Genomic DNA, 26,442 nt, shown 5'->3' with positions numbered 1-26,442 from the left:
TAAAATTTGGTGGAGGTTCAATCATGCTTTGGGGCTGTGTGGTCAATGCCGGCACTGGGAATCTTGTTAAAGTTGAGGGACGCATGGATTCCACTCAGTATCAGCAGATTCTTGACAATAGTGTTCAAGAATCAGTGATAAATATGAAGTTACAAAGTGGATGGATCTTTCAGCAAGACAATGATCCAAAACACCGCTCCAAATCTACTCAAGCATTCATGCAGAGGAACAATTACAATGTTCTGGAATGGCCATCCCAGTCCCCAGACCTGAATATCATTGAACATCTGTGGGATCATTTGAAGAGGGCTGTCCATGCTCAGCGACCATCAAACTTAACTGAACTGGAATTGTTTTGTAAAGAGGAATGGTCAAAAATACCTTCATCCAGGATCCAGGGACTCATTAAAAGCTACAGGAAGCGACTAGAGGCTGTTATTTTTGCAAAAGGAGGATCTACTAACTATTAATGTCACTTTTCTGGTGAGGTGCCCATACTTATGCACCTGTCAAATTTTGTTTGAATGCAGATTGCACATTTTCTGTTAGTACAATAAACCTCATTTCAAGGCAGAAACATTACTGTGTCCAACAGTTATTACATATATCAAACTGAAATAGCTGTTGCAAAAACACCAATTTTTATAGAACATTAAGCTTAAGATTAATAGGGGTGCCCAAACTTTTTCATATGACTGTACATTACCTGTCCCCGCCGATCGCCACCTAAAATAAAGTAAAAAATAAAAAACTACACCTATACTCACCTAGACACCTAATTCCCCGAAGCCATCGATCTCCTGTAATAAAATATAAAATAATAAACCACAACCTTATCCTTACCCCTCCGTAGTAGTCCACGAGTGTCCCACGATGATCTCCAGTTTAGAGCAGCCACATAGAATGTGACCGCTCTGAACCGCCGCCGCCGCTAGAATGATGGGGCCGTAAAGCAGCCCCGTCATTGCATAAGCGGGTTCGCCGGAGTTCAGGCAGCGCTGCTCCGGTTAGCTCCTTTACGGCCCTGCTGTATCGTGAGAAATTCCCACGGTACAGCAGTGCCGTAAAGGAGGTCTCCGGAGCTGCGCTGACTGAATGCACTCCAGTGACCTCAGTCAGTGGCTCCCGCTGCCGGGAGCGGACGTGTTCCCGGCAGCGTGAGCTTACAGCAGCCATGCACAGCTGTCACCATCTCCAGATGTGACAGCTGTGCATGGGAGATCAGCGCAGGAACGTGGAAAGGTAACTATTTTTTTTTTAGTAAACTAAGAATTAAATAAAATGGTGTGTTTTATTTCAAATAAATTATTTTTTTCTGGGTGTAGTGTGTTTTTTCTTTTTAACACTTTGTAGGTTAGTAATGGGGGTGTCTTATAGACGCCCATCATTACTAACCTGGGCTTCATGGCAGCTGGCGCTGACATGAACCCCAACCCTATTACCCCCTGCCACCGCACCAGGGCAGCGTGGAAGAGCGAGGCTAAGTGCCAGAATTGGCGCATCCTATGGATGCGCCATTTCTGGGGTGGCTGACGGCTGGTGTTTCTAGCCTGGGAGGGGGCCAATATTCATGGCACCCTTCCTGGGCTATTAATATGAGCCCCCAGCTGTCTGCCTAGCCTTTGCTAGCTATTAAATAGGGGGTACCCCACGTCATTTTTTTGGGGGGGTCCCCCATTTTAATAGCTAGTAAAGGCTAGGTATTCAGCTGGGGGCTGATAGTAGTCTGGGAAGCTCCGTGGGTATTACCCACTTCCCAGGCTTCAAACATCGGCCCCAGCCGTCTGCTTAACCTCCGCTAGAGCCTAAAATTATGGGGAACCCCACGCCAATTTTTTTTTAAATAAATCCTTTATTTTAACACTAAATGACATTTGAGGAGTTAATAAAGATGCAGTCCCTAAATTATTATTTATTTTTTAATTAATTTTTCCCAAAAATTTTGAGGTGGGCTTTGCCATATTTTTGTATGCCAGCCAAGTACAGCATCCAGCTTCTATGAACACGCCATTTTCCGGGGCGGCTGCGGACTGCAATTTGCACCGGGGGGGGCAGAAAGCTTGGGCCTCCCTGCGCTGCAGATTCCAGCCCCCAGCTGCCTAAATGTACCTGGCTGGACACACAAATAGGGAGAAGCCCCACATATTTTTTTTAATTATTTCAGGAAATTCATGAAATAATTAAAAAAAAACTGATGTGGGGCTTCGCCCTATATTTGTGTGCAGCCAGGTACAGCAGGCAGGAACGGGCTGCGCCCAACCACCAGCTGCCTATTTGTACCTAGCCGGACACAACAATATAGGGAAGCCCTTTTTTTCTTAATTATTTCATGAATTTCATGAAATAATTAAAAAAAAAAAAATACGTGGGGCTTCGCCCTATTTTTGTGTCCAGCCAGGTACAACTAGGCAGCTGGGGGCTGGAATCCGCAGCGCAGGGAGGCCCAAGCTTTCTGGGCCCCACCTGCTGCAAATTGCAGTCCGCAGCCACCCTGGAAAATGGCGCGTTCATAGAAGCGCCATCTTCTGGCGCTGTACCCAACTCATCCAGGGCCCTGGTGCGGTGGCTCACTGGATAATAAAGGGGTTAAGGCCAGCTTGGCATTATCAGCTGGCCCTAAGCCCGAAATTCATGGGGTCACGCCAATATTAGACATGACCGCCATGAATTTCTAGTAAAGTATTTTAAAAAAACACAAACACCCAGAAAAAAGTCCTTTAATTGAAATAAACACACAATTCTTTATTGTTCTAAATTAAACCATACTTACCATCATGCCCATTCCAGCTGAAGCCAACGATATCCTGAAATAAAAGAAAAATAATAAAGCAACCTCATCCTTACCTTTCCATGGTTCCCATGACAGCTTCAGCTCTGCTACATCGAGATGACAGGCTGGACAGCAGCAGAACGCTGCCATCCAGCCTGTCATCCCGCAGACACTGAAAAGCGCTGGCTTGCTTGCGCTCCTCAGTGTCTCTCTGTGACGGCATAAAGATGAGCCGAGGTCATGTCCAATGAACTCGGCTCACCTCATGCACGTCACTGACAGCGTGGGAAAATTCTCCTGCACTCAGCGCTTCAGCGTGAGAATTTTCCCACGCTGTCAGTGACGTGAATGAGGTGAGGTCATGTCCAATGAACTTAGCTCACCTCATGCACGTCACTGACAGCGTGGGAAAATTCTCACGCTGAAGCGCTGAGTGCAGGAGAATTCTCCCACGCTGTCAGTGACGTGCATGAGGTGAGCCGAGTTCATTGGACATGAACTCGGCTCATCTGGATGCCGTCACAGAGAGACACTGAGGAGCGCAAGCATGCCTGCGCTTCTCAGTGTCTGCGGGATGACAGGCTGGATGGCAGCGTTCTGCAGCGGTCCAGCCTGTCATCTCGATGTAGCAGAGCTGAAGCTGTCCTGGGAACCATGGAAAGTTAAGGATGATGTTGGTTTATTATTTTTCTTTTATTGCAGGAGATCGTTGGCTTCAGCTGGAATGGGCGTGATGGTAAGTATGGTTTAATTTAGAACAATAAAGAATTGTGTGTTTATTTCAATTAAAGGACTTTATTCTGGGTGTTTGTGGGTTTTTTTTTAACTTTGACTATGGGGTTAGTAATGGGGGTGTCTTATAGAAGCCTCTCCATTACTAACCTGAGCTTGATGTCAGCTGGCATTATAAGCTGACATCAACCCCAACCCTATTACCCCACTGCCACCGCTACAGGGCAGTGGGAAGAGCGAAGCTAAGTGCCAGAATTGGCGCATCCTATGGATGCGCCATTTCTGGGGCGGCTGACGGCTGGTGTTTATAGCCAATATTCATGGCACCCTTCCTGGGCTATTAATATCAGCCCCCAGCTGTCTGCCTAGCCTTTGCTAGCTATTAAATTAGGGGGGACCCCACGTCATTTTTTTGAGGGGGTCCCCCATTTTAATAGCTAGTAAAGGCTGGGTATTCAGCTGGGGGCTGATATTAGTAGCCTGGGAAGCTCCGTGGGTATTACCCCCTTCCCAGGCTTCAAACATCTGCCCCAGCCGTCTGCTTAACCTCCGCTAGAGACTAAAATTACGGGGAACCCCACGCCAATTTTTTTTTTAAATAAATCCTTTATTTTAACACTAAATGACAAGTACAGTAATCAACACTATCACTGTACTTCATATATATGTGACTGACATGTTTCTATCTATCTAATCTGTGTGTGTTGTTCTATTCTTTCTGTTCTAAATTGTCGGGTACCGGTGTATACCGTTGATGAATTGCCGGCTTTTCATGTAATACATTCTACATTATTCTTAGTTGTTTTACTTCATGTAGAATTAACCTACAAGGAAAGAAAGGGTTTATTTTCATTCCGATATTTGTGTCCCATTGACTTGCATTGGTTTCCTGTATCGGAATCGGCGATATCCGATACTTTTTGGGTATAGGTCCGATCCAATCCGATACGATATTTCCTGATATCGGAAGGTATCGCTCAACACTATCCTTAACATATTTCACAGGAAAAAAGTTTTAGTTTCGTTTTTGAACGTTTTATTGTGAGCCTGTAAAAGTGGCTTAATACCTCTGACCACGTTGTTGACAGCAGTGACCTGGGGGTCAGAAATGCTTCCAGGGGCGATCCCCATGCTGTCCCATGTCATTTGAGCACTGTCACTATCGTTTTGGGCACTTGTTAGGCTTTTAAAAGACTGCCGGGGGAGCCGCCGCAAACATGCTCGAGTCTCCCATAGACTAACATTGGGCTCGTTGCTCGGGTCAAGCACCCGAGTATCACAGCGAACTCGGCACGAGCTTCGAGCACCCGAGCGTTTTAGTGCTCGCTCAACACTATTAATGAGGCATAACAATAGATTCAGCAAGCCTCTGAGCTGACTATATCAATATCTCTGCTTGAAACCCATGGAAAGATTCCATGCAGTGAATAACAACAATCGAGTTTCATTGTAGAAAAACCATAAGATAGAGACACGTGCTGCTGATGAGTTTAGCTCATCCTAGGAGGACTCTCAGCTTTGGAAAGCATCAGGTCTGCAAACTCTGGGTGAAATGGAAAAAAAAAAGCAAGCAGAGATTTTGAGAAGGGTGTGGATTTGAAACAGAATTCCCCCCCATATAATCAATCTGAGACCTCCTTTAACAAGAGTAGGGCACTGCTGCTCCAGGTACCTTTCTGTAGACTCGTGGTTCTCGCTGCCGGGCACACAGGGCTGCAATGAGGCTTTTTGGAGTCCTTCTCCAGGCAGAGGCGATTCCTACAGAAGAACAAGAGTCAATGAGTTAAGGGAGTTCTGGCAAGAGCTGAACTCCTCCCTGCTCCCTACAGATGAGATGGGAACAGAGCATATTCATCATGGAACTCCTTAAATTATCGCAAATGTTTAGGGTACTAAAATAGACTTCAGCGCCGCCAGCAGTCTGGGACGCTAATTGGACGTGCACCATTATTCATGGAAGACGCTGGCATCGTAGCAGAACAGCACGGGTGTCATACCTAACACTACGTACATCAGAACCACTCTCCCCTAAAGATGCAGACTACAGGCTGCTGTTTATGCCAGATTCCCGTCAACGGTTTGTGGACAGTTCTGCATCAACTACATCAATGACCATCAGCATGTTACCTAGTTGTTGCAAACTACCACTCACAGCATGCTGAAAAGTAACAAGTTGCATGTCATTAAGCAGTGACTACCCCCTAAAGACTGTTATCCAAGACATCCCCCGCCTTCCACTTCCCATGCCACCCCAAAAAATCCAAACAAGCTACAAAACCCACAAATATATAATGAATGACACGCGCGGCTGCAAAATAGATGATGAAGCACGAGAGCCCTGCAAGCGTCATGTTAACAGAAGCAGTGGGTAGTGACAGATCTGCACACACAAGCAAGCACAATCACAATTAACAAGCGGTGTCGTCAGATGATGGGAGTGGAACTGCAGACGACCCCCAACTCCAATCAGGTGGAGATGCAACAAGAGCAAGGTGACAGGGTAGTATCTGGACCGTCCACCTAGTGCAGGATCCTCCAGCCCAACCTGACCCTCGGCCAGACCCCTTCTCTGTGTGGTCGCAGTCCCCACCACAGACCTCTCAGCAGCCCCACAGGAGCATTACGGATCATTAGAAGTAAGGTTATAATGCATTGCTGTGAGGCCATTTTCAGCATTATAGCCGTCTGATTGTCATTCTTGCCTTTGGTTACTTGACTATGAGGTGCGAGGCGCTGTGCCTCAGGTGGATAACCTCTGCATTGGAAGGACCTCTCAAGCGGCAGAGTCCATTCCCACAGCAGCAATACAGATAGGTATAATTGGCTGCAGCTGGAGCTACGGATCATTAGTACTCCCAGGATGGAGCCTATTAACTGGGTGTGGGGTGGCGAATAACAATGGGCAATCCTACAGGGAGAACAGCATCATCTTACAAGCTCCTGTGGATCTGCAGGTTGCTATGGGATACAATGGAACTCTGCTGCACTGGATACAAATGTATCAGAGTGGTAACCGGGGGCAACATAGAATGTGGGATCTATCCTGCTGCCAAACAGCTAGCATCTGCATGAAGCTGCCGCCACAGGGCCATCATGTATGGAAATGTCACATCTGGATCGGATCACATCGTAGAATTTCTAGCAGGGCCATTTTTGCAGTGAAAAACCTTGGTGGAACCGACTGACCATCTATATCAGTAACCCAAAACATGTCTCCACTTTTTGGAAAAATACAATTTCCAGGGGGGTTATGCTGGGAATTGTAGTCTTAGAGCAGCTGAAGAGTCACAGGTTGTGGGATAAATTACCTACATTAACCCCTTCATGTTCAGGCAAGATTCCGGATGTTTTCTTTATTTTTTTACACTGTTCCAACTCCCTTTCCCAAGAGCAATTTTCTTTTTTCCATTTTTCTATTGATGTAGCCATATGAAGGATTTTTTGTTGTTGGGCAAATTGCAGTTTTAATTGACGTCACATTTACCATATAACGTACAGAAAAAAAAGGAAAAAAATACAATTGGGGTGAAATTGTGAAAGTGCAAATATCCACCATTGTATTTAAGGCATTCGTTGTGCAATAAGAATAACATGGTAAAGCGATTCTCCAAATCAGCGTGATTATGGCGATACCAAACTTAAGGGTTTATTAGTGATTTAAAGAAAAAAAATTGGTTTGTGTCCCATGTGAGGGCTTCATTTTTGCATGCCGAGATGTATGTACCCCCAAAAAGGCATCAATAAAAACTACAAACATTTTGATTGCTTTGCATTGCATTGCATTTTTTTACGTAACTACAGAGACCATAAAATAGCAGTTCTGGAGCTTTTATTTATTTTTTTCTTTTACGTACCCAACATGCAGTTTAAATAATTTTACATTTTGATAGATAGACTTTTACGGACATAAAGATGCCAAACACTTTTTATCCTCTATTTCTGAAGTGGTATAATGGGGGTTACTTAAATATATTTTTTTCTTTTACTTTTATCCGAGTTCCCATAGGGGAATTAAACCAGCAATCATTTGAACCCCTTACACTATACACATCAATTCCATAGTATTCCACTATATATAGTCTACAGCCGGGCTTCATAGGAGCACCAAGATGGCAGCGACAGGAGCCTTCAGCAGGCGCCCGACTGCCATAATAAACCATCGGCTCCCTGTGATTGCAAGGCTGAGCCCCTCACTGTGGTAGCTGCTGTATAACACAGCTGGCATCTGCCCAGTAGGGAGTGGGCTCAGTGCCTGAACTGGTTTCATACACCCCGCAGGTGACTTGTGATGAAAATGTACGTCACAGATCGTTACAGGCCCGATGCCCCCACAGACACTACTCAGATCAGTCTGGATGTAAATATTGATATGGACAGGATATGGCGCAGCCTCTAAAACTGAAGAGAAGTTAAGATCACACTTCTGATCATACAATGGTGCTTGTCATATATATGGATAGAATGTGCACAAAAAGGTTAATTATATTAAGTGCATGGGGGTCTTATAAACCTGAAGTCCGAGGTTAGTGTAGGGGTAAGGTTGGCAGCTGGGGAGGGTAATGCGATGCAGAGGTCTTGCGCAGCAGGAGGCCAGAGGGGCATGCGTAAATACTGAGCATGCAGAGGACGGGGGTTTTAGTTTTAATCCACTCCTGTGCCCCTTTTTCCCGCTCATCTTTTACTTACACCATCACAGGACTGAGGGTCTCCGTTGCTTTGCCCAGAGGAATACAGGTTGACGTATTCCCCATCTCCCGTCTCATCACTTGCATTTTCACTCTACGGTGGGAAGAGGGAATGTTTGGCGGACGTCTCTATTACATGTCTGTGGGGTTCATGATAATTGCAACTCCTACCAGACAAGGAAACGTCGCCTGCACACAAACCCGAGAGAGGGCCCAGCTTTATAGAAGATTAATGTATCTAAAATGTACCATAACTGTGTACATATTATTACTACCTTACTTATCCTGTACTGATCCTGAGTTACATCCTGTATTATACCACAGAGCTGCACTCACTATTCTGCTGGTGCAGTCACTGTGTACATACATTAGATTACTTATCCTGTACTGATCCTGACTTACATCCTGTATTATACTCCAGAGCTGCACTCACTATTCTGCTGGTGGAGTCACTGTGTACATACATTACATTACTTATCCTGTACTGATCCTGAGTTACATCCTGTATTATACTCCAGAGCTGCACTCACTATTCTGCTGGTGCAGTCACTGTGTCCATACAATACATTACTTATCCTGTGCTGATCCTGAGTTACATCCTGTATTATACTCCACAGCTGCACTCACTATTCTGCTGGTGCAGTCACTGTGCACATACATTACATTACTGATCCTGTACTGATCCTGAGTTACATCCTGTATTATACCCCAGAGCTGCACTCACTATTCTGCTGGTGCAGTCACTGTGTACATACATTAGATTACTTATCCTGTACTGATCCTGAGTTACATCCTGTATTATACTCCACAGCTGCACTCACTATTCTGCTGGTGCAGTCACTGTGCACATACATTACATTACTGATCCTGTACTGATCCTGAGTTACATCCTGTATTATACCACAGAGCTGCACTCACTATTCTGCTGGTGCAGTCACTGTGTACATACATTAGATTACTTATCCTGTACTGATCCTGAGTTACATCCTGTATTATACCACAGAGCTGCACTCACTATTCTGCTGGTGCAGTCACTGTGCACATACATTACATTACTGATCCTGTACTGATCCGGAGTTACATCCTGTATTATACCCCAGAGCTGCACTCACTATTCTGCTGGTGCAGTCACTGTGTACATACATTACATTACTTATCCTGTACTGATCCTGAGTTACATCCTGTATTATACTCCACAGCTGCACTCACTATTCTGCTGGTGCAGTCACTGTGCACATACATTACATTACTGATCCTGTACTGATCCTGAGTTACCTCCTGTATTATACTCCAGAGCTGCACTCACTATTCTGCTGGTGCAGTCACTGTGTACATACATTACGTTACTTATCCTGTACTGATCCTGAGTTACATCCTGTATTATACTCCAGAGCTGCACTCACTATTCTGCTGGTGCAGTCACTGTGCACATACATTACATTACTGATCCTGTACTGATCCTGAGTTACATCCTGTATTATACTCCACAGCTGCACTCACTATTCTGCTGGTGCAGTCACTGTGTACATACATTACATTACTGATCCTGTACTGATCCTGAGTTACATCCTGTATTATACCCCAGAGCTGCACTCACTATTCTACTGGTGCAGTCACTGTGTACATACATTACGTATCCAGTACTGATCCCGAGTAACCGCCTGTATTATACTCCAGAGCTGCAATCACTGTGTGCATACATTACTTATCCTGTACTGATCCCAAGTTACATGCTATATTATACTCCAGAGCTGCACTCAATATTCTGCTGTTTGTTCATGGAAACAGCCTGTGGACACACACCACTAACAGCCTATTATACAAAGCACAATCAATACTACTTTCCAGTAAGCCCCATAGTGCTATGTTGGGGGACATGACGGTCGTGCTGAGCACAATTTCAGTGGATTTTAGGAGCCCTATAGGGAGTTAAACATTGCATCACTATAATCATGTGATATATATATATATATATATATATATATATATATATATATATAGATCTATCTCATGGTAGCAGGCCACAGATCTCTTTATATATGTGTTGCCTGATGCAAGTGTTGAATCTAGAGGAGCAGCTCCCAGAATAATCCTAAGACCACCCTGTAGTGTGAATGTGGAGCAGCCATAGTATTGCAGAGGGCTCAGTGACATATCCCAGGGCAGCGCAGATAACAGAGGCTGTCCAAGGATGTGAAGCATTCAGTACCAGCTGCCGGCTGACATTAGGGTCTTCACTATGAATGCCCTTGCTGGGTCCACACCACGACACTGACCCGACCTGGAGGTGACGATGCACATGGTTATTACATGACAGCAATGAGCAGGCACAGACACACGGCATGGCGGAGCGATGACAGCGGCAGCACAGGGGTGAGGACACTGACAGAAGCAGTACTGCCATTCACAAATGCCCCCCACACATAAACCCATCCGGTCGAGCCCCCTCCCGTTCTCACCGCTGTTGTCCGCAGAGAGCTGGAGAAAGGAGGCTCAAAAGGAAGGCAGGCAGGAGGGGTCCCGCAGGAGCTGCCACCCTGAGAGGAGGGCAAGGTAAGAGGGCAGGGAGGAGCCGGAGGAGGGGGCACTGCATCCGGGAGGACCGGGGAGAAGCGGGAAGAGTAAAAGATGGCAGGATTCAGCAGGGGCAAGGCAGGTGCTGGGCTGTGGGGGGCAAAATCCTGGGAGTAGGAGCGGAAAACAGACTTGTACTGGTGGGGTGGATGGGGTGTTAAAGGAGAACAAGGAAGAAAGAAACAGAAAAGGTAAAAAGAAAAGCAGATTAGTAAAAAGCAGGTTTAGTATCCGATCCTTGCACTAAGGCCTCGCTCACTCGAGCATATAACATGGCCGAGTGCGCTCTGATGTTTTATCAGACAGCACTCGGCCTAATGTTATACTATATGGGGGCCTAATGTTATACTATGGGGGCAGTGCAGATCAGTGATTATTTTCTCATGACGATTTGGCACGAGAAAATAATCTCAGCGAGACTCGGCTTACGCATACAAGTCTATGGGTGCGTGTGAAACATTGAACTGCAGTAAGATGTCATCCCAGTGCAGTCAGATTACTGTGGATGTCAGCAATGGAGGAGATGGAAAAATTATATTCTCCGTTTCCTCCACAGCTGTGCTGCGATTCTGTCATATGAGAAGACCGGAGCACTGACACTCTGATCACACTAGCAGCAGAGCTGGAGCCGAGTGTCATTAGCACATCACATTCGATGCCTTACGCTAATGTGATTCCAGCATAATGGCACCTACTGCCATAAAGGATCACCGGATCCCCATCTGACACGCCCACCAGAACACCACTAACCCCAGCAGTAGATGTTTGCCCATACATCGGTAGAAACTCCCACTATCATCAGATCCGAATCATCCAGACTTCTCCTACCTACTCTGCATCCCCCTCCTCTCTGATTACTACCATTTCCAGACGAGGTTTGTAGAGCTCGCTGATGAGTCACATGGAGTCTCTTATTCCTCACCTAAGACAGAGGCTGCATCCCCCTGCAGCATTCCTCTTGTCAATGCTTTGCAAAAGTGAATAGTTGCAATGCCGTGCGGCAGATCCCCATTGTGTCTGGCATCGCTGCAGACACATACGAGATGGTGTCTGCAGGGTAACACAGAGTGGCGCTGCCCACAGTCATTCTTATGTAACACTGGGTAATTGCCCTTTATGCAGCTGTCCGTGTTATTCAGTCAGTTTAGTCGTGGAAGTCCAGATAACATGAATACTCTGTGCTATCCATACCAGGATGGAGCGCCGCAGCCATGGCCATCACCACCTAGCGACTCTGCCAACTTGGTAGTACCTGGGTGTGTGTGGTATTACATTAGGGTTGCATCCTGATATTCTAGCCCAGAGTTACACACTTATTCTGCTCTGCCACAGCCTTTTCCTGCATCGCCCCCTGTTCCTTCCCTTCACACATCTCCTCCTTTCCTTCCTTCCTCGGATTCTTGCATGCCACAGTCTGCCTGAGGAATCCCAGCTATGTACTCGCACAGTAGGGAGCTGGTATGCAACCGCACCCCCCCACACCCCTCCTATTAATCTGCTTTCCATATGGTCCTTATGACATCTCCCCTGTCCCCCGCTGGGGGCGCAGTATGACCACCACAGTCTCCTGTGACTGCAGAGTGAAAACTGAGCCTGCCGACCCGCTCATACCACCCGGGTTATTTTTTACCGCTTTCTGTGGGATGTGGAGGGGGAAGTCTGGGGATGAACAGGCGAGAGTCTGAGCCTGGCGGTCTGAAAGCTACAGCTCTCCCTCCATCGATACAGCACGGAGAGGGGGAGCGGCACGGGAACGTCTTCAGGGTTACAATCTCATGTTTTCTAGTCATAGTCTGATAATATCGAATGTAACAGGTGCTTTACTAAACATTTCCAAGAATCGAGGCCCCTCTGATGTCCAAAAAGGAAGCACAAACGTGACAGATCTTCACAGCAGGAGAACTGCAGATCTGACCTGCTTATGACAGGCGTTGTATCACATGCGCCGCTCCTGCACATGTCGGCACTACATGAAAGTAATGTCAGTCATAGACACAGGATCTAATGATGCTACATAGTGGATTCTCATCTCACGCACACACTACGGTCTACAACTCGCATTCCACACCAAAGATTGAGCAATGAAGCGGACACTCACCGAAGGCACAGGGAAAGAGCCGTGGCGGCTCAGAAAGCAGTTAGAGACGGACAGACTGATGCCCTGAGGGTGGCTGCCGTCCTCAGGTACGAAGACCCCTTTGGTTGGCTGTGCACAGTACGAGACAGAGGAGAAGGAAGAAGCAGCAAAGGAGGCCTGCTGGAAGAATTACATATACAGAGAGGGAGGTGGAGGAAAACAAAAAAAAGAGAGAACTAAGGAGCACACGGACATCGAAGACCTCACCACCGCCTGACACATTACTGCCCCTCGTACTGGAGCCCGCTATATAATGGATGCGGTATCCCGTCAGATCCCTAATAGGCTTTAATTCTTACCTTGGGGCTAAATGCATGATGACAACTGGTGATACTACACAACAATTCCTTACTGAAGTCAGATATGGGTGGTCTCAGTTAAAAATTAGGGCAAAATTTGGGGTCTCCCTCCTTCATCAAGGCCTGTGTCACGCTGCATATCCAATAAATGGATGTCCGCTGAGCGGCATAACGTTACCTGATCTACACAGAGAAGATTCCCTTTTTCTGACCCCCCCTGTACCTCAACAATGTCCCCGTTATTGCCTTCAAGCAAAATTATGGAATGCAAAAACCCAACATGAAAAGGGCCTGAGAGCAGAGAACACTACACGTATACAGTGTTTCTTACCAGCTGTCTCTGTTTAGGGGGCAGAGCGGGAGGAGGGGCTCGTTCGATCCCCGTGTCCGAGCCGCTAAACGAGTCGTTAAAGCCGTAGACCTCACGCAGGTGTTTGTTCTTCTGCTGATAGATGTGTTCATTCTGTGGTGTCTGGTAGAAGACCGATGGCTGCGGCTCTGAGTAATCCTCCACGAAGCGCATGTATGTCATCACTGAAACAGAAGGAAACGGGAAATAAATGGGGAGAAATGGTGAAAGTCCATCAGCGACATTTACCTAGTAGCATTAAAGAGACAGGAACTTAATGAAGTAGAATGGGCAAGACAGTGTTTTGGTCCTCATCCAGATTTTGGACAATTTTCACTTTCTGGATTCCTTTGAATACATGTACGGTTGCACCCTCATGTGTGATGCGATATACTAGTACAATAAGAACCCAGTAGTTCTGTGGGGGCAGCACGGACTTCCGTGGGAATGTTTGCTAGAATTACAATGACTGGCACCATGCACCATCCTTATTGTGATGGAGGAGAGGAAGTGAATGGGCGGCCGGGGAGAACAGCTGCAGGCTTAGATTCCTCCTCCTTTACAAGACAAAGATGACTTTCCTCTTGCAGCATGAGAGTAATGGGTGTGGGGTGTAGAGAGGAGAAGAGGGTGGACAGAAGAGAACAAAAGCCAAATCATTTCTCTAGTCTCTCCCGTTGGGCAGTTGTCACAGATCTGACATGCATGGATTAGGTATGGACCGGCCGACGGTCTTCTGACCTGAACTCTGCAACTTCTAATATGCCAATGAAGCGGTGAACGTCGAATGTGCGACTCCGGCCTCACCACCATATCACACTGACGTAGTCATGTGGAGGAGAGGCTGGCACTTACTGTGTTTGTTCTTCTTCTCCGGCAGAGGCGGTGGTTTCTCCGGTATGTCGTCGCACTCCACTGCCCCAAAGTCGGCCAAGAACTCCACCTGCGAGGTGTTCCCAGCCTGGAAGGGTGAAACGGCAGCAAAGGGTGTAGAAGAAGGCGGCAGCAGCAGGTCGTCCTCGGAGATGTTGTCATACTGGGAAGGGTGACGATCGTAGCAGATGCGGGAGCCGTCAGAGGCGTGGGACACTGCACTCCTGCGTTTTTTTTCCGGTAGGGCAGGGGGCATTTCTATGGCCGAGGAGGGGTAAGAGTCTTCTGAGTTTTGGGGGGTGATAGAAGGCAATTGAAAATTCTGTCCGTGAAAGGGGGAACCAGACTCTCCAAGGGATTCGGGTAGAGGACTGAGGATGCCGGGTCCTTGGCCCAGCACTTGGTCGGTACTGGACAGGTCCTGCTGCAGGAACTCGTAATCTGGGTCATAATTATCTGCAGGGAAAAAGGAAGACGATAATCAGTCACCTTAAGGAATTCACAGATTCACCACCAGTAAATGCAGCTCCGGAAGTCCTCACTTCTGTCAAGGCAATATCCAATATGACCCCATCCCATCAAACTGTCCTTACACAGAGGTTCCCATCATTAATGATCACGTTGTTCAGGTGAGGCTTTCCTCTGTTTTATCTGTCACTAGGAAAGCTGGGTGACAACGAATATTATAGAATTTCAACTACACCAGAGGTGGTCACCCCTCTATCAGACCTGGGAGTCCAATGTGCAAAGCTTTTCTAGGAAATAGCAGAACCCAGGAAAGATGGGCAACAATCCCGGTGGTTGTGCTGACGAGAGCCAGAGGGGTTGTCACTCAGCTTTCTGAGAGCGAAGACAGTCAAGGTAGTCTGTCTAGTCTTTCCTTAGGTATATCTGGATATGGGAAAGGTGTGTGACAGCTATATGTGTACCACCGCTCACATTAGTATATTTGTCATTATGGATGGATATAGAAGTGAATGGCAAATCACTGCAAAAGATTAACCATTCAGAAATTTGAGAAAGCTAGATGAATACTCCAAAGACAGCTATAATGGAGGGAGATGAGCAGGGTCTCCCTGTTGATCTCTGGTCGCTGCCCTCCGCCTTTATTTTATTTATTTTTTTAACCAAAAGGTTTTCTTAAGAAACTTGGTTGTTAAATGTGTTACATGGTGCAGCAGTCAATGGAAGCTCCACAGAGAAAACCACAGACAGGAAGCTCCTGATAAGAACAAGGCCATCACTTCCAGCTGCTACAAAGAGGCGACATGAGAAAACATCTCCACATCTAACTTTTCTTTTAAGAAGGGATTGGAAAATACTCCTCCCCTATTCAGCAAAATAAACAATTGCGTTTAGAGCCTCCATACATGACCGGTGAAGCTGTGCACACAGTGTATAACCGCCACACTGTGCACGCCTTCTCATCTCATGTATAAATGGCACAATCAGTGACAGAAAACCCTGTATTGTCAGATACTTTTTATGCAGTTACTTTACAAAACCACTTATGATCTTCCCTTCTTACCTAGTGTCTCACAGCTGGTATTTCGGGAGCACTGCCCACTGTCCCGATCAAGGGAGGAGAGCTGCTCATCAGATTTACTAAGTTTTCCTATACTACTACATGGTGAGAGACGCGGAGACTCTCCTCCATAAGATTGGCTTCCCCCAGATAAACGGCGATGTGCATAACAATTCACTTCAAAATCCTTGAGGGAAAAAAAAGGAGAATATTACTTATCCTGTACTGGTCCTGAGTTACATCCTGTATTATACTCCAGAGCTGCACTCACTATTCTGCTGGTGCCGTCACTGTTTACATTCATTACATTACTGATCCTGTACTGATCCTGAGTTACATCCGGTATTATACTCCAGAGCTGCACTCACTATTCTGCTGGTGCAGTCACTGTGTACATATATTACATTACTTATCCTGCACTGATCCTGAGTTACATCCTGTATTATACTCCAGAGCTGCACTCACTATTCTGCTGGTGCAGTCACTGTGTCCATACAATACATTACTTATCCTGTGCTGATCCTGAGTTACATCCAGTATTATACTCCAGAGCTGCACTCACTATTCTGCTGGTGCAGTCACTGTGTACATACATTACATTACTTATCCTCTACTGATCCCGAGTTACATCCTGTATTATACTCCAGAGGTGCACTCACTATTCTGCTGGTGCAGTCACTGTGTACATACATTACATTACTGATCCTGTACTGGTCCTGAGTTACATCCTGTATTATACTCCAGAGCTGCACTCACTATTCTGCTAGTGCAGTCAGTGTACATACATTACATTACTGATCCTGTACTGATCCTGAGTTACGTCCTGTATTATATTCCAGAGCTGCACTCACTATTCTGCTGGTGCAGTCAGTGTACATGCATTACATTACTGATCCTGTACTGATCCTGAGTTACATCCTGTATTATACTCCAGAGCTGCACTCACTATTCTGCTGGTGCAGTCAGTGTACATGCATTACATTACTTATCCTGCACTGATCCTGAGTTACATCCTGTATTATACTCCAGAGCTGCACTCACTATTCTGCTGGTGCAGTCACTGTGTACATACATTACATTACTGATCCTGAGTTACATCCTGTATTATACTCCAGAGCTGCACTCACTATTCTCCTGGTGCAGTCACTGTGTACATATATTACATTACTTATCCTGTACTGTTCCTGAGTTATATCCTGTATTATACTCCAGAGCTGCACTCACTATTCTCCTGGTGCAGTCACTGTGTACATATATTACATTACTTATCCTGTGCTGTTCCTGAGTTATATCCTGTATTATACTCCAGAGCTGCACTCACTATTCTGCTGGTGCAGTCACTGTGGACATACATTACATTACTTATCCTGTACTGATCCTGAGTTACATCCTGTATTATACTCCAGAGCTGCACTCACTATTCTCCTGGTGCAGTCACTGTGTACATATATTACATTACTTATCCTGTACTGTTCCTGAGTTATATCCTGTATTATACTCCAGAGCTGCACTCACTATTCTCCTGGTGCAGTCACTGTGTACATATATTACATTACTTATCCTGTGCTGTTCCTGAGTTACATCCTGTATTATACTCCAGAACTGCACTCACTATTCTGCTGGTGCAGTCACTGTGTACATACATTACTGATCCTGCAGTGATCCTGAGTTACATCCTGTATTATACTCCAGAGCTGCACTCACTATTCTGCTGGTGCAGTCACTGTGGACATACATTACTGATCCTGCAGTGATCCGGAGTTACATCCTGTATTATACTCCAGAGCTGCACTCACTATTCTGCTGGTGCTATCACTGTGTACATACATTACATTACTTATCCTGTACTGATCCTGAGTTACATCCTGTATTATACTCCAGAGCTGCACTCACTATTCTGTGGGTGCAGTCAGTGTACATACATTACATTACTGATCCTGTAACTGATCCTGAGTTATATCCGGTATTATACTCCAGAGCTGCACTCACTATTCTGCTGGTGCAGTCACTGTGTACATATATTACATTACTTATCCTGTACTGATCCTGAGTTATATCCTGTATTATACTCCAGAACTGCACTCACTATTCTGCTGGTGCAGTCACTGTGGACATACATTACTGATGATGCAGTGATCCTGAGTTACATCCTGTATTATACTCCAGAGCTGGACTCACTATTTTGCTGGTGCTATCACTGTGTACATACATTACATTACTTATCCTGTACTGATCCTGAGTTATACCCGGTATTATACTCCAGAGCTGCACTCACTATTCTGCTGGTGCAGTCACTGTGTACATACATTACTGATCCTGCAGTGATCCTGAGTTACATCCTGTATTATACTCCAGAGCTGCACTCACTATTCTGCTGGTGCAGTCACTGTGTACATGCATTACATTACTGATCCTGTACTGATCCGGAGTTACATCCTGTATTATACCCCAGAGCAGCACTCACTATTCTGCTGGTGCAGTCACTGTGGACATACATTACTGATCCTGCAGTGATCCGGAGTTACATCCTGTATTATACTCCAGAGCTGGACTCACTATTCTGCTGGTGCTATCACTGTGTACATACATTACATTACTGATCCTGCAGTGATCTGGAGTTACATCCTGTATTATACTCCAGAGCTGCACTCACTATTCTGTTGGTGCAGTCACTGTGTACATACATTACATTACTTATCCTCTACTGATCCAGAATAACATTGTATTCTACTCCGGAGCTGCACTCACTATTCTGCTTTTCTACTACCCTGTATCCCCTTACCTGGGTACTTGTGCCAAGGGGTATACTAGAACCACTGGTTGCACGGCTCATAGGAGCTACAACGGCAACGCGAGTGGGTGAAGGTGCAGATTGTCTTTTCTTTGGAGGTAATGCAGGAGGTGGACTGTAAGAGAGAAGTACAAGTTGTCAGCACTAGGATTGCTAACACTACAGGAAGGCAGAAAGAACTAACATGGATGAAATCTACAATTAGACTACACTGAGCAGAGCCCCCTACAGAAAGGATCCCAAATTATATTTCAGCTCACATGAAGATAAAAGTACGGGATTAAGGAAAATCTTAAAATAGAGTTCAGTGTATACAGAGACACATGATAATATTCTCTCTGCAGCCATCAATAGGAGGAGCGCCGTCTGCAGCCCCCACTAGGGGAGCTCCCTGTATATAGAGATACAGGATAAAAATTCTGTCTGCAGCCCCCACTAGGGGGAGCTCCCTGTATACAGAGATACATGATAAGATTCTGTCTGCAGCCACCACTAGGGGGAGCTCCCTGTATACAGAGATGTATGATAAGATTCTGTCTGCAGCCTCCACTAGGGGGAGCTCCCTGTATACAGAGATGTATGATAAGATTCTGTCTGCAGCCACCACTAGGGGGAGCTCCCTGTATACAGAGATACATGATCAGATTCTGTCTGGAGCCACCACTAGGGGGAGCTCCCTGTATACTGAAATATTAACATAGTAACAGTCTTCCTTCAACCTTAAAAACTAAGTCCATCTAGCTCAACCCATAGCCTAACATGTTGATCCAGAGATCAAATACATGATAAGATCCTGTCTGCCGCCACCACTAGGGGGAGCTCCCTGTATACAGAGATACATGATAAGATTCTGTCTGCAGCCACCACTAGGGGGAGCTCCCTGTATACAGAGATACATGATAAGATTCTGTCTGCAGCCTCCACTAGGGGGAGCTCCCTGTATACAGAGATACATAAGATTCTGTCTGCAGCCTCCACTAGGGGGAGATCCCTGTATACAGAGATACATGATAAGATTCTGTCTGCAGCCACCACTAGGGGGAGCTCCCTGTATACAGAGATACAGGATAAGATTCTGTCTGGAGCCACCACTAGGGGGAGCTCCCTGCATACCGAAATATTAACATAGTAACAGTCTTCCTTCAACCTTAAAAACTAAGTCCATCTAGCTCAACCCATAGCCTAACATGTTGATCCAGAGATCAAATACATGATAAGATCCTGTCTGCCGCCACCACTAGGGGGAGCTCCCTGTATACAGAGATACATGATAAGATCCTGTCTGCCGCCACCACTAGGGGGAGCTCCCTGTATACAGAGATAGATAAGTTTCGGATGCAGGACATACCTATTATCCATCACTCGTATACCAGGTAATGGGGGTTTGGGAGGAGCAAGCTCATCAGTTTCTACACAGTCTACAGGGACTTCTTTAGACGGCTCGGGGGTCTTGTTTAGAATCTCCAGTTCTCGCTCTGACAAAGGCAAGTCTTGTGCGCTGGAAGAGAAGACGACTTTGAGCCTCAGAAGTGCTGGAGACCATAGAATGGACCTGCAGGTGAAGGAGATTTACCCCTCTGTGAAACCCCAGAACACACCTGTCCAATTTGCACGCAGGAATGGTTGGCTTAACGGGGCTGGTGGGAGACGGGCGCTCCTGCTTCTCAATCATCAAGCGTACCAACTCCTGAGAGAGAAAATTAGGATATTAAATACACAAAACACATACAGAGAAGTGACGGCTATTTACAAGGCAGCAATATAGGTACACAGTGTCTGCTCCAGCAGAATAGTGAGTGCAGCTCTGGAGTATAATACAGGATGTAACTCAGGATCAGTACAGGATAAGTAATATAATGTATGTACACAGTGACTGCTCCCGCAGAATAGTGAGTGCAGCTCTGGAGTATAATACAGGATGTAACTCAGGATCAGTACAGGGTAAGTAATGTAATGTATGTACACAGTGACTGCACCAGCAGAATAGTGAGTGCAGCTCTGGAGTATAATACAGGATGTAACTCAGGATCAGTACAGGATAAGTAATGTATGTACATGGTGACTGCAGCAGCAGAATAGCGAGTGCAGCTCTGGTGGATAATACGTCCATTGCACAGCCCACAAGCTTCTTCACATGACATCCCTCATTAGCTCTTCTGCATTGGGTGTAATGGAGCTGACCCGCTGGATCGGGAGTGGTTGTGAGGCTTTCGGCAGTGGTAATGTGCTGCGCTCTGGGCGGGATGTGATGAGGAGGGTGGCCGAGGCCCTGACAGTTCATGCACAGAGAGCTGGAAGGTGAAATCACAGCCGTCAATCTGTGCACATGGATGGAGGGAGGGGAGGCCTGGAAGGCTCCCAAATATCTGACTTCATTCGCTGGATGACCTCACGGATGCAGACTGCAGCTGTGTCTCCCCAGAGGGGACGGGACGACCTGCCAGATGTATGGCTGGGATTAACCCCTTAGCTACTGTGCTTAATCAAGGACTGGACAAATTATTCACAAGAACGATTCCAGCAGCGTCTCCAACCTATAGCTCTCCAGCTGCCACATTACCCAGCCCTGTAGTAGTCCGCACATGCTGGAGGGTCCACTTTATTATAGTAAAATATGACTAAATGAAAACCTTATTTCTATTGTGCATTGTCGTCACTAGATGCAGCATGCAGTGTAAAGAATGGAAGTTTCATTCTGGTTGCCAGGACAAAGGTCCAGTAAGAACTCAAGGAAAAAGTTCCATTTAATATATACTGGAACACGAATGTAGTAGTGTCAACAAAAAAAGGACACCCTCCATTCTTTACACTGCAGGCTGCATACAAAGAATGATCAGAACAAAGAAGTTAATTGTAATCCTGACCTTGACTCCGTCCAGCACGGCCTTTATCACGTCCTTCACGGTAGACACCATTTCCTTGTCCTCGCAGTTCACACCTTCCAGCATCACTTGATCGGACCAGCGGATGAGGTTGGCAAGAGACTGGTAGACCCGGCTGTAGCAGGAGGAGATTGCAGTGCTGAGAAAGGGGCGGAAAATGATTAAAACAGGGAAAGCAATCTCCTATCTGGCACTTGTTTCACTGACAGCAAGCAGAGATGTTGAAAAGAGAGGAAAAAAAAAAATTAACTTGACATGTTCCGTGATTGACGCCGAAGATCATGCACCAACCTTTGCTGCGAGTGAGTGTCCGCCTGAACCAGGGGCAGGATGGCTTCCAGGACCTTGCTGGCAGAGCCGGGGAGCATCACCAGCACCATTTTATCTACCGCCATCTTGTCTACGATAGTCTTAAAGTAGCGCAGGGCATTGACGACTTCCTTCTCCTGCTCCTCCAGCCGGCTCAGGATCTGCAATTGTTAAAAAGCAGAAGGAAAAAGGTAAAAAAGATATCGATTTCCGTCTGACATCTCATAAGGCTAAGGACAAGCCACAATGATAGAAATCCCAGAGGAGCATCATGGCATGGTTAAAGCATTTAGGAGTCTGGGAAAGCTGGGTAATAACTGTACAAGCCATCACTGCAAACTTGCTGCTTGTCATTCAGCTTTCCCAGGTGCAGATCAAGCAGGAAAATACTCAAAATTGCAAGGGACAATTCAAGTGCAACCTGGTTTGGTTTCATAATAAGGCGACGTGACAGGAAGAGAGGAGGATGAGAGTCTCTGTACTTTCCCCAACTCATAATGAGAGAAGATTTCCTGAATGACAACCGAGACGTTAAACTCATCAAATCCACCGCACGACTGCAAACGATCAAAGTGAGAGTCAGCACCACCGTCAGCTACAGATCGAGGCACTGGCCCTTTAAAATGTTTCCACTAGAAGAGGGAGAATCCTGATCCAGGCGCATTATTGACCTAGTGAAGGTTATGAGGGGTCGTGGAGGTGGCAGCAGGGGATAGCATGCGGCTTGTAGTACAGCTGTGAGGTGTGGTGGTGGCAGGGGATAGCATGCGGCTAGTAGTACAGCTTTGAGGTGCGGTGGTGGCAGTGGATAGCATGCGGCTTGTAGTACAGCTGTGAGGTGTGGTGGTGGCAGGGGTTAGCATGTGGCTTGTAGTACAGCTATGAGGTTTGGTGGTGGCAGGGGATAGCATGCGGCTTGTAGTACAGCTGTGAGGTGCGGTGGTGGTGGCAGGGGATAGCATGCGGCTTGTACAGCTGTGAGGCGCGGTGGTGGTGGCAGGGGATAGCATGCGGCTTGTAGTACAGCTGTGAGGTGCGGTGGTGGCAGGGGATAGCATGCGGCTTGTAGTACAGCTGTGAGGTGTGGTGGTGGCAGGGGATAGCATGCGGCTTGTAGTACAGCTGTGAGGTGTGGTGGTGGCAGGGGATAGCATGCGGCTTGTAGTACAGCTGTGAGGTGCGGTGGTGGCAGGGGATAGCATGCGGCTTGTAGTACAGCTGTGAGGTGCGGTGGTGGCAGGGGATAGCATGCGGCTTGTACAGCTGTGAGGCGCGGTGGTGGTGGCAGGGGATAGCATGCGGCTTGTAGTACAGCTGTGAGGTGCGGTGGTGGCAGGGGATAGCATGCGGCTTGTAGTACAGCTGTGAGGTGTGGTGGTGGCAGGGGATAGCATGCAGCTTGTACAGCTGTGAGGTGCGGTGGTGGTGGCAGGGGATAGCATGCGGCTTGTACAGCTGTGAGGTGCGGTGGTGGTGGCAGGGGATAGCATGCGGCTTGTAGTACAGCTGTGAGGTGCGGTGGTGGCAGGGGATAGCATGCGGCTTGTAGTACAGCTATGAGGTGTGGTGGTGGTGGCAGGGGATAGCATGCGGCTTGTAGTACAGCTGTGAGGTGCGGTGGTGGCAGGGGATAGCATGCGGCTTGTAGTACAGCTATGAGGTGTGGTGGTGGTGGCAGGGGATAGCATGCGGCTTGTAGTACAGCTGTGAGGTGTGGTGGTGGCAGGGGATAGCATGCGGCTTGTAGTACAGCTGTGAGGTGTGGTGGTGGCAGGGGATAACATGCGGCTTGTAGTACAGCTGTGAGGTGTGGTGGTGGTGGCAGGGGATAGCATGCAGCTTGTAGTACAGCTGTGAGGTGCGGTGGTGGCAGGGGATAGCATGCGGCTTGTAGTACAGCTGTGAGGTGTGGTGGTGGTGGCAGGGGATAGCATGCGGCTTGTAGTACAGCTGTGAGGTGTGGTGGTGGTGGCAGGGGATAGCATGCGGCTTGTAGTACAGCTGTGAGGTGTGGTGGTGGCAGGGGATAACATGCGGCTTGTAGTACAGCTGTGAAGTGTGGTGGTGGCAGGGGATAGCATGCGGCTTGTAGTACAGCTGTGAGGTGTGGTGGTAGCAGGAGATAGCATGCGACTTGTAGCACAGCTGTGAGGTGCGGTGGTGGTGGCAGGGTATAGCATGCGGCTTGTAGCACAGCTGTGAGGTGCGGAGGTGGTGGCAGGGGATAGCATGCGGCTTGTAGTACAGCTGTGAGGTGCGGTGGTGGTGGCAGGGGATAGCATGTGGCTTGTAGCACAGCTGTGAGGTGCGGTGGTGGCAGGGGATAGCATGCGGCTTGTAGTACAGCTATGAGGTGTGGTGGTGGTGGCAGGGGATAGATAGCATGCGGCTTGTAGTACAGCTTTGAGGTGTGGTGGCGGCAGTGGATAGCATGCGGCTTGTAGTACAGCTATGAGGTGTGGTGGTGGCAGAGGATAGCATGCGGCTTGTAGTACAGCTGTGAGGTGCGGTGGTGGCAGGGGATAGCATGCAGCTTGTTGCAGGTGTCAGCAGCTCACGTCGCCCTCCTGCAGGATGAGACCACACGGACCAAAGTGGTTCAAGCAGCAGAAGAGGGTGTGAGAGTAAATTGGGAAGTCATCGCGAGATATCACGGCAGGGAGACACTGACAGATGACAATAAGGCCTCCGTATTACACAACATGATGGCCGCACAGGCGGCAGCACGTCTGCCCCAACATGTGCCAGTTACTGTACAGGAGGAGCGATCCCCGGCGGCACCAAGAGAAAGAGCCGCAACATGATGGGGAGAAGGTTCGGGGTGGGGTGTCAGATGTTACACATAAAGGGGTGCTCCTACAATGCAGCATTTACCTTATTAACGGGCTTCTCCTCTGTTTTCACCGTGAGGTCGGCTGACTTGCCTTTCTTGGAGGGAGTCCTCTTGATGATTTTAGGGGAATGGAACTTGTCTTTCAGTTTCATGGTGAAGGAGGAGAGGTGGGAACGCTGACTGTCTGCAAAGGAAGAACAGGTGGGAGAATGTTAGACGAGCAACAAAAATGAAAATTACATTACCCACTCCCACAATAGTCTACAACCAGATGTCTCTAGCATCACTGATAATTCATTGTAAGTCCAAACATTACAGCACTGATCCTGAGTTACATTCTGTATTATACTCCAGAGCTGAACTCACTGTTCTGCTGGTGCAGTCACTGTGTACTGTAATGCAGCGGCTTGCGGCATTACTCTAATGGTCTAGGGGGTGTGTTCTGGCTGACCAATGTACCTCTCCCTCAGGTGACTGATCACATGACTGACATCATCACAGGTCCTGTGCACACAGAAGGATATATAAATCCTGGTGGTTTTGAAACAGAGGTAGAGAGCGAGGCCACTAGAGAGCGAGGCCACTAGAGAGCGAGGCCACTAGAGAGCGAGGCCACTAGAGAGCGAGGCCACTAGAGAGCGAGGCCACTAGAGAGCGAGGCCACTAGAGAGCGAGGCCACTAGAGAGCGAGGCCACTAGAGAGCGAGGCCACTAGAGAGCGAGGCCACTAGAGAGCGAGGCCCGGCGAGGCCACTAGAGAGCGAGGCCCGGCGAGGCCACTAGAGAGCGAGGCCCGGCGAGGCCACTAGAGAGCGAGGCCCGGCGAGGCCACTAGAGAGCGAGGCCCGGCGAGGCCACTAGAGAGCGAGGCCACTAGAAAGAGAAGCCCGGCGAGGCCACTAGAAAGAGAGGCCCGGCGAGGCCACTAGAAAGAGAGGCCCGGCGAGGCCACTAGAAAGAGAGGCCCGGCGAGGCCACTAGAAAGAGAGGCCCGGCGAGGCCACTAGAAAGAGAGGCCCGGCGAGGCCACTAGAAAGAGAGGCCCGGCGAGGCCACTAGAAAGAGAGGCCCGGCGAGGCCACTAGAAAGAGAGGCCCGGCGAGGCCACTAGAAAGAGAGGCCCGGCGAGGCCACTAGAAAGAGAGGCCCGGCGAGGCCACTAGAAAGAGAGGCCCGGCGAGGCCACTAGAAAGAGAGGCCCGGCGAGGCCACTAGAAAGAGAGGCCCGGCGAGGCCACTAGAAAGAGAGGCCCGGCGAGGCCACTAGAAAGAGAGGCCCGGCGAGGCCACTAGAAAGAGAGGCCCGGCGAGGCCACTAGAAAGAGAGGCCCGGCGAGGCCACTAGAAAGAGAGGCCCGGCGAGGCCACTAGGAAGAGAGGCCCGGCGAGGCCACTAGAAAGAGAGGCCCGGCGAGGCCACTAGAAAGAGGCTGGATCCCCCTGTGTTTAGGATGCCAGTAGCCTCGGAGGGCGAGAGGCCTGGTCCCTGTGTGGGACTCCACTAGCCTGGAAGGCAGAGGCTGGATCCCCCTGTGTTTGAGATACCAGTAGCCTTTGAAGGTACGTAGCTTGGAGACTACGTCTGGTAAGCCTTAGAGCCTCAGCTGTGGCAGAACCGAGCTGACAGAAGAGCTACGACCCGGCAAAGGTAAATCGACGCTATAAGTGAATATTGTTGCTGTA

General features: G+C 47.8%; 1 protein-coding gene across 7 annotated transcripts in view; it reads right to left on the bottom strand.

Moving 5' to 3' along the window:
* Positions 1-26,442, bottom strand: part of RAPGEF1 (Rap guanine nucleotide exchange factor 1) — a 64,460-nt gene that overhangs the window by 11,250 nt on the left and 26,768 nt on the right. The window contains exons 2-14 of one of the 7 annotated variants that reach the window (XM_073640681.1): positions 24,801-24,943; positions 21,909-22,087; positions 21,600-21,756; positions 20,334-20,422; positions 20,084-20,233; positions 18,727-18,850; positions 15,948-16,131; positions 14,402-14,875; positions 13,529-13,731; positions 12,860-13,018; positions 10,647-10,898; positions 8,189-8,281; positions 5,175-5,260 (exon numbers count right to left, since the gene is read on the bottom strand). In XM_073640681.1, the coding sequence (XP_073496782.1) occupies positions 5,175-5,260; positions 8,189-8,281; positions 10,647-10,898; positions 12,860-13,018; positions 13,529-13,731; positions 14,402-14,875; positions 15,948-16,131; positions 18,727-18,850; positions 20,084-20,233; positions 20,334-20,422; positions 21,600-21,756; positions 21,909-22,087; positions 24,801-24,943 (2,293 nt within the window). The remainder of the gene's footprint in view (positions 1-5,174; positions 5,261-8,188; positions 8,282-10,646; positions 10,899-12,859; positions 13,019-13,528; positions 13,732-14,401; positions 14,876-15,947; positions 16,132-18,726; positions 18,851-20,083; positions 20,234-20,333; positions 20,423-21,599; positions 21,757-21,908; positions 22,088-24,800; positions 24,944-26,442) is intronic. The other 6 variants (XM_073640675.1, XM_073640677.1, XM_073640676.1 and 3 more) reach the window with 6 other exon arrangements.

Source organism: Phyllobates terribilis, unplaced genomic scaffold, assembly GCF_046119375.1.
Source record: "Phyllobates terribilis strain yellow unplaced genomic scaffold, ASM4611937v1 Scaffold_7__3_contigs__length_470593459, whole genome shotgun sequence".
Taxonomy (NCBI): domain Eukaryota; kingdom Metazoa; phylum Chordata; class Amphibia; order Anura; family Dendrobatidae; genus Phyllobates; species Phyllobates terribilis.
The sequence above is the reverse complement of the archived record's forward strand: the minus strand, read 5'-3'. Positions and strand labels throughout refer to the sequence as shown.